The following is an 8,022-nucleotide window of genomic DNA, read 5'->3' as shown; positions in this document are numbered from 1 at the left end:
ATGTGGGAATACTACCAAAGTGTTCCTTGCCATCTCTTGTCTAAGAAAAGAATTGGACCAACAACTACACATTTTGAATCCAGCTTGCTTTTTTTTATTCATGGAAATATACTCTGGAAGTTCCTTCCCTCTACCCATCAGGCTGAATTTTTGTTAAATGTTTGCAGAAAGATCTGGACAGCATAACTTTATTTTTTATTTTATTTGGCCTTGTTTTTCCATATAAATATAAACGTTTATTTCAAAAAGGCAACTGAAGGGAAGAACACCATGGCTACAACCATTGTGCAAGTAGACTTTGCAAGAACTGTCTAATATAAACCTCTGAAACAAAACTACATTAATATTACTTTATCAGCCTGTGTCTTCCCCCCAAACTAAGACTTTCTTGCTAACAAGTTATCAAGCAAGTCTGGTTACATTTGTTTTTTTTAAGGTTATTGAAAGTCTTGTTTTTTACAGAATTGAACCCTCTTAAGCTCATCATATATGCTATTGTATATCTCACACAAGAAAGCTTTTGGAATCAGATTTTTCTCAGCTCATTGAAATTTATACAATTTTAGTTGAAGCACATGTTGAGGGTCTTCCATAAAGATTTTATTTGCTGAGATAAGGTCTTTCCCTTGGGGATGTTTCTTCTTTTTTATCTTCTTCTTCATCTTCATCATCTGGATAATCCACTAAGCGAACTACGCTGCTACTGTTTGGGCTCCTTGTTCTATTACCAACAGCAGAAGGAGATGAAAACAATTTTAAGTCACCAGGTGATGTTCTTTTGGGAAGGCCTACCTCGTTCCAATCTTCTTTTGTTCTTTTCATCTCCATGAATTGATCATAAGAATCTGGAAAGTTATTTTCCAATGATGGCATGACTGCTACTCCCATATCTTCTTTAAAACACATTTCTCCCTTTACCTCCGAGACTTTGGCACCTCCTTGAGGTATGTTACCATATGGTATGGAACGCAAATAATTCTGTATTCGACTTTCTCTGTCTTTCTGATCGTCATATTTAATCTTCAATCCTTTGAATGTCTGGACATATTCAATCGATTCAAGTGCACTATAAAACCTTTCGACTATATGTGCAACAAGAGATGGGATATTTTCCACTCTTATGTATTCAAACAGCTCAATAATAGCTGAATTCAACATATTGTACCTGGTTCCATTATGCAGAAAAGCATTTACAACTGGGTCAAACAGATTTCCCCTGATGATGTAACTATTATAAAGTTCATCTTTAAGGCCAATCATCCTTCTCATAAAGCGAACAGCACACAAGACCAGGAAAGTGTGCTTTGAATTCATCAAAATCAAGACCCTTCTTAGCAAATCATTGCTCAAAATAGAGCTTTGTATGTAATGTGTGTGTTGTTGTAAGCAAAATGTGAGTAGGTCTAAAATTATAGCAAGCAGCTTTGCTGTTTGATAATTATTGGGGCAATTTTTGCTTTCGGTGGATATATTACCTCCTTCACGTTTGTCTTCTGAAGTGGTGGCCAAAAGTGGTGCTATCACGTTATGCAGACAATGTTTATAGAAGAAATTTAGAAAATCGCATCTTACGTTTTTATTGGATGCTGACAGCATGTTGTCCAGATCAAGCAAAGTGCGCAGATGTTCCATCACGTGCAGAGCACCTCCCAGCTCAGGATCAGTATCACAGGTCATTTGTTTAATCACTACATTAATGAAAAGATCATCACCTTCAGTCTTCTCTGCTTCCTCCATTACAAGTTTTCGGATCTTGGATGGACTGTACTCAACTAGATAAGTAAATATATCTGTAGCAGCCGATCTTATTAGCACATCATCAGCACTCATTATGATTTTAAGAGCAGGAAGAATTTCCAACTGTGTCAACTTTTGGAATAACTTATACTTGCTTTGAGGCCGTAATGTCTTAGAAAATGCACAGAAGTCCTTGAAAAAAAGCACCAATTCACGCCATTTGTCATCATCTAGAGTCTTATCCGTTAACTGTGCCAAAACTTCAGACAAACACTTGCGATCTTGCTGCAGCATGCTGGCTATCTCAACCTTCTTGAGGAAAATAAAATGTTTAAGAGTAGAAAGATTATCTGCAGATGTGGGTGGCTGAGGCACCAGAACGTCATATATGTACTGCACTCTGTACATCTGACGTATTTTTTGCCTAAGTTCAGAGTCTGTTATTGGTATAAATTCCTGGAACTTGGCAGTTTGGCTCAAGAATTCCCTATGCCGTCTTGGCTGAGCCAAAGCAGGATCGTATTCAAGGCATCCCATCACATCCATGATACACTCATCAGAAAGCATGATCTTAAAAAGAGGTTTGCTTTCGAAGGAGAACAGGCCTTTAATAATTGCATGTAAACGGTGTAAGCCTTCGGTGTTGTCTAGATTTTCACAAGTGCGGAACAGCTGCAGGAGTTTTTGAATATAATCCTCACTTTCCAGGACCAGAGCCAGCCTTTCCTTGCCGGTAGGCGAGGGGAGAACCGAGGTAACCAAAGCAGCGATTTGTTCAAGCCCATCGAGTTCACAGTTAGGCAGCTGGACCAGCTCAGTGGAAGCCCAGGACACGTCCCCGGGACCTACTTGGTCCCAGCGCTGGTCTTCATCCCGAACACAGACTCTGACGTGGCGCCGTCTGCTCGCCATGTCCACCTCCGGCCTCACCGCACCAGATCCGGGGTTGGCTCCGGCCACCGCTTTGCGTATCCTGGCAACGGTAGCTGCGGCGACTAGGACAGCTACGGTGGCTGAGGTGGCAGTTCGGGTTGGCAGTGGTGACAGGGGCAGCAGCGGCTCCTGGGAGGCCACAGGTCAGCAGGGTTCCCGGCGGCCCTGCTGTCTTCCACTGTCCCCACTTCAATCTCCCCAACCTCCATCCCTGCCTTCTGCCCTCCTTACCTACGATCTCCTAAAAAGGGAGTCTCTGGGCCTGCTCTCGGCTGTCTGAAATAGCCTCGATCCCGAAGGAATCTTGTGATCCCCACAGGATTCTGCCCCAAGAATGTGCTTATGTGACAGTAACTATACTTGCCACAGGGAGCTGCTGCTAAATGCACGCATGGAAGCTTAGAAGTTAGAGGATGTTCTTGCATAAAGGATTGTTGTCCCTCGGAAACATTTTTACTCATCTGGTGTGTGGGGATGGAGACTTAGGAACTTTGACAAAAGGGAAGCTTAATCCCTATGTCCTGACCAAGTCCACATCTGACGTTCTACAACAAGAAAAGGCTGGACCAAATAAGAAGCAGGAGCAAGTGACCTACAGACCATTAGCAAGAATCAGAGGAATAGGCTTGGGTCTCCTCCATAAGACTTGGCCTAAGCCTGGATCCCTCTCTTAATCCATCTTAGAGAGAGGATATTGTTCCAAGAGGGAATTGGGCAGCCCCTTTCCTCTGTTCACTTAGGCCTAAAGCTCTGTCTTCCAGCACACATTTTCTGACATTTTCCAATCCATAAGTTCGTTCCTTATTCTTAGGGAAGGACTGAGCCAAAGGGAAACGGTGAGTTGAAATTAGCTAAGAGTGGATATTGACAATTACAGATAAATTATTTTACTTCTTTTCTTAGTGATGATAATCATAACGAGCACAACAAACAAATAATAATAATTAGTGCTTATTATTATTATGAAGAAGGTAATAACATAATTGACCAAGTATAATATTTAAATGCTTACTATGTTCAAGACACTGTGAAAAGAATGTTATACATAATTTCTTACTTAATTTTCGTAATAATTCAGTGATACAGGAGTATTAAGAATCCTTTTAGAATCAGGAAACAGACTTAGGGAACTTAAGTAAACTGCCAAACGTCACACAGCTAATAAATTGAGGAACTCAGATTTGAACACACCTTTCTGATTCCAAAATTGGTTTTCTCAGCCATTGAACTGTGATTACCACTTCTTTTCTTGGCTTTCATCACACATTATTTCACATTCCTTCCATCTGTATAATTTGTAATAAAATTATCAAGACAAGATGAAAATAACGCACTTCCTCCTTTAGATACACATCTGTGTATGGCCAGCTTAAAAATAGAAGCTTGGATGTGGCAACTCTGTTAAATATAATTTTAACAGTAACCAAGTTGATTTTTGATGTAGCAGCAACTTCTGCAGTGTTCTTTTAAAAAATAATTCTCCAAAACCTTAACCCTGTTATTGCAAGGGAAAATCTGAAAACGGGGCCAAACGAAGCTCATTTGAGCTTGAATTGTCCTATTTGTAACAATCACTTCATTTTACATAGCATTGGAGATGTATGACAATTCTCAAGTAAAACAGAAAAACTTCCACACACCTCTGTTGTAGTGTTGCCTCCAGAAGATTCTGGCATGTTCCCTGGGACAGTATAGATGGGGTACACAGAGAATTGAATGTGAATTACAATCATTTTTTTTCTTTTCTTTTTCTGGTGGCTGGCTTGTATGGGATCTGAATTATTTACCCCAGTGTTATTAGCACCACACTCTACTGAGTGAGGTAACGAGCCAGCCCCCTTGTTTATTTGTTTGTTTATTTTATTTTGTTTTTTGTTGGACAGTCATTTCATGATAAAATTCAAATCAATGCCAGGATACTGCTGGTTTAGTAACATTTACAAATCATGAATAATATTTAAACATAAGAATTACTAAATGATAGGATGTGCCAATACACCGTAATAATAATGACATGGATGCTAAAGGCCCAATTTTTTCCTCTATTGTGCTTATATTAAAGTATGTATTAGAATCAATTCTAAAACTGTCAGTTCTCTGAATATGCCCTCAGGTTCTATTCTTCAAGAGGCATTCAGCACAAATCTGTGTGTTTTCATAATTTTGTATGCTTTATTTGCTTTTTCACTTAACCTTCATTCACTAATGGCATGAGGAAGATGTTATTACTGTCCTACTGGAGAGAAAAAAACTTGAAACTGCAAACTCAGTCAAATATTTGGTTTAAACCCTCACAGTTAGTGATGACGCCAGTATTTGAAACCAGGCCTTTTATAGAGTAGTTCCGACTCCCCACTTTGCTGTTCCCAATATGTAATGCTCTTTCTCAGACTATGAATAAATGGTTACAGCAGATGTTTACAACAATGCGATTTTTATCCCAATGATCACTGTTATTTGCTATTTCTCCATTTTGTTTTGTGAAGGAAAAACTTAAGAGCAGTTCAAAATCCAAATGGGTGGTATCAATCTTAAGACTCAGGAGGCTTCTTCCATGTTGGACGTCTGCTTTCCTCACACTTCTTCCCCCAGAACTTAAGGGAGTAAAAGGTATAGTTCTTGATGACTCTGCTCTGAAAATAAATACTTTCACACAAGGATTTTGCAATTCATCCACATCTTATGACAACTAAGAGCTTAATTTTTATACTTCCTGAGTTGTTTTAGAAGACATTAAAGAAATGTGTCACATATTTCTGAAGTTTAGATATAGGTAACCCAAGCAAATATATACAGATAGAATATTTAGTATTCTTTTTGTAGGAAGAAAGAGCATTTCATAGTTGAAACACAAGGCAAGCAGAGTCAACTCCATCCTTCCTTTTGTTCTTGTAAACAATATGGGGTCATTCTTGACTTTTCTCTTTCTGACTCTTTACGTTTAGTTTTTTCGTATATGCTGTCTGTCTGACTATCAAAAGGTATTCAATATCCTACTGCTTCTCACCACTACCACCAGTGTCAAAGCACCATCATCTTTCATTTGGAAATTTCTAATATTCTCTTCCCCTGGCTTCTACCTTTTTGCCCTACTAGTACATTCTCAGCACAATAACGAGAGCTGGGACTTTTAAAACACAAGTCATACCCTCCCACTTCTTTGCTCAAATGTGTTTCTACCCTACTTAGAATGAAAGCCAAAGTTCTACCTACGGTATATACAGCCTAACAAGATCTGGCCCCTTGAACTATGCAAGCTCTTCACCCTTTCCCATATTCTACGCCAGCCACACTAGCCACCTTGCTGTGTCTGAAGTACATCAGGCACACTCTTGCTTCAGGGCCTTTGCACCTGCCTTTCTTTCCATCCAGAACACTCTACTTCTCAGAATTGTATCTACGTGGCACACCCTCACCTCCTTCAAAAATTTATTCAAATGTCTTCCCGCTCAGTGAGACCTTCCCTAACCACCTCTTGAAAATTGTAATGTCCTCGCGACCCAACCTGCCCATCCCTTTTATATATATATATATTTATATTTTTTTCCTACATATCACTTAGTATCATCTGATTACTTTGTATTTCTCTTATTCTGTTTTTTAAACCAGACTATCAGCTGTATAAGGGCCGTGATTTTATTTTATTATTGTTTTAGTTTGTTCAGTTCTGTGTTTCTAGCACTTGCTGTAGGCATGGTTCATTATATTTTATCAACAATTATTTATGGTATGTATGTATGTATGTATGTATGTATGTATGTATGTATGTATGTATGTATGTATAAATATATAAATAAATTAAAAAACAAACAAACAAACAAACCTTTTTTTCTAGGATTATTTCAAATAATCCATTTATTTATTTCTCACATAGTCATTGAGCTGCCCCTATGTACAGGCCCTATATCAGGCACTGGGGACAAAACAGGGAATTTGAACTTTTATGTCCCGTCCTATTTTGGAATACTTTGATGGTTGTATCAGGAGATTTTTTTTTTTTTTTTGTCGTTTTGGTGACCGGCACTCAGCCAGTGAGTGCACCGGCCATTCCTATATAGGATCCGAACCCGCCGCGGGAGCGTCGCCGCGCTCCCAGCGCCGCACTCTCCCGAGTGTGCCACGGGCTCGGCCGGAGATATTTTTAATTTACAAGGTACACTTGGCATTTTCTCTGCTGCCCCAATTCCACCCTTTTGGATAGTTTACTTCTTACTGATAGTGACCAGGTGACTAATATCCTCCTGTTTTCAGCTTTTAGTTGCAAGAAAAGCTAGTGAATTGAATCAGGTGGATGTTTTCCTCCATGTTCTGTCAAATATTTCTTCCCTAACTTCGAGATTTCAGATGGAGGTTGCGGCTTTTCCATCCACTCTCAAGTACTGAAAGAACCTTAATTCTAGTATTGAAATGTTCAGTCTCTTTCAAGCTTCTGTTTGAGTCATATCTTGTCCAAAGAAAATTCATGGCCAAGACCAGAATCAAGGGATAAAAAAGTATGCTGCCCCTAGAGTGCGGGAACATAGCAAAGTTATGTAGCAAAGGACATGGGGAGAGGGAAGGGTGAAGAATTGGGTACATTGATGCAATCTTCCACAAACTTGGACAACAAGTATAACCCAGAACTTTTCTGGGCCAAGAGTGATGTGTGGTCCCTGTATACATAGAGTATTAGAGTGTGTGAACACTTAAAACCTTTTATTCTCAGCTGAAAGCGTCATCCTGTTGTGTGTGCACTGCAGCAGTACTGGCCCTCATCTTCCCATAGTATCAGAAGTGAGACTCAGTCTTAAGTATTTTCTCGGATCTACAGGCAGTTTGTGTCAGCACTAGCACATTCTCAGTTGTGTGCTTGGCTTCTGTGGAAGCTCCATAATCTTCTGCTCACACCTCAGAAACTTAGGAGAGGACGGAAAAGGAGAAAAATGTTGTCTTGGCCTCATGTAAATTTTAGAATCTCACTTTCAGTGCCATCCTCTCCTCTTTCTACTGTTCAAATACTTACTTCTACACTCATTTTGAATTTTGTTTTAAATTACATTATTCATAGATCTTCACTTCTTCTTCGTCTGGATAGACCAGGCTACTTCCTTTTCCCTCCTGGAACACTGGGAATAACATTAGCTGTCTTCTTACTAATTGTCCTATAACCATTTCGTATAAATAACAGCAAGGAGCCTAATTTGGAGTTAAAAACTGCTCAACTTTTACTTACAGATAGAAATAATCTCCATTTCTTCAGAAGAACACAAAACCTATTATGCAATAAAATATAAATTTTAATTTTATACGAAGCAGTTGATTTCAACTTAACATTTACTTCCATTATCATTTAAAAGAGTGCCTTGAATATAA

General features: G+C 39.1%; 1 protein-coding gene across 1 annotated transcript; it reads right to left on the bottom strand.

Moving 5' to 3' along the window:
- Window positions 1-600: 600 nt before the first annotated feature.
- LOC134367787 (serine/threonine-protein phosphatase 4 regulatory subunit 3B-like) lies at window positions 601-2,649 on the bottom strand. The gene is made up of 2 exons (XM_063084492.1): window positions 1,443-2,649; window positions 601-1,283 (listed from the first exon to the last, which is right to left on the bottom strand). Exons 1-2 carry the CDS (start codon window positions 2,647-2,649, stop codon window positions 601-603), a joined length of 1,890 nt encoding a protein of 629 aa, XP_062940562.1.
- Between the last annotated feature and the right edge of the window lie 5,373 nt (window positions 2,650-8,022).

Source organism: Cynocephalus volans, chromosome X (genome assembly GCF_027409185.1).
Source record: "Cynocephalus volans isolate mCynVol1 chromosome X, mCynVol1.pri, whole genome shotgun sequence".
Classification (NCBI taxonomy): domain Eukaryota; kingdom Metazoa; phylum Chordata; class Mammalia; order Dermoptera; family Cynocephalidae; genus Cynocephalus; species Cynocephalus volans.
Note: the sequence above shows the minus strand (reverse complement) of the source record. Positions and strands in the feature narration are given on the sequence as shown.

Bases quoted from the DNA above. Each gene is read 5' to 3' on its own strand.
- LOC134367787 (XM_063084492.1), bottom strand. From the start codon at position 2,649: ATGGCGAGCAGACGGCGCCACGTCAGAGTCTGTGTTCGGGATGAAGAC. The intron at 1,284-1,442 runs ATAATTATCAAA...TCCTGGTCTTGT, and splicing joins CGAAAGCAAAAATTGCCCCA to GTGCTGTTCGCTTTATGAGA.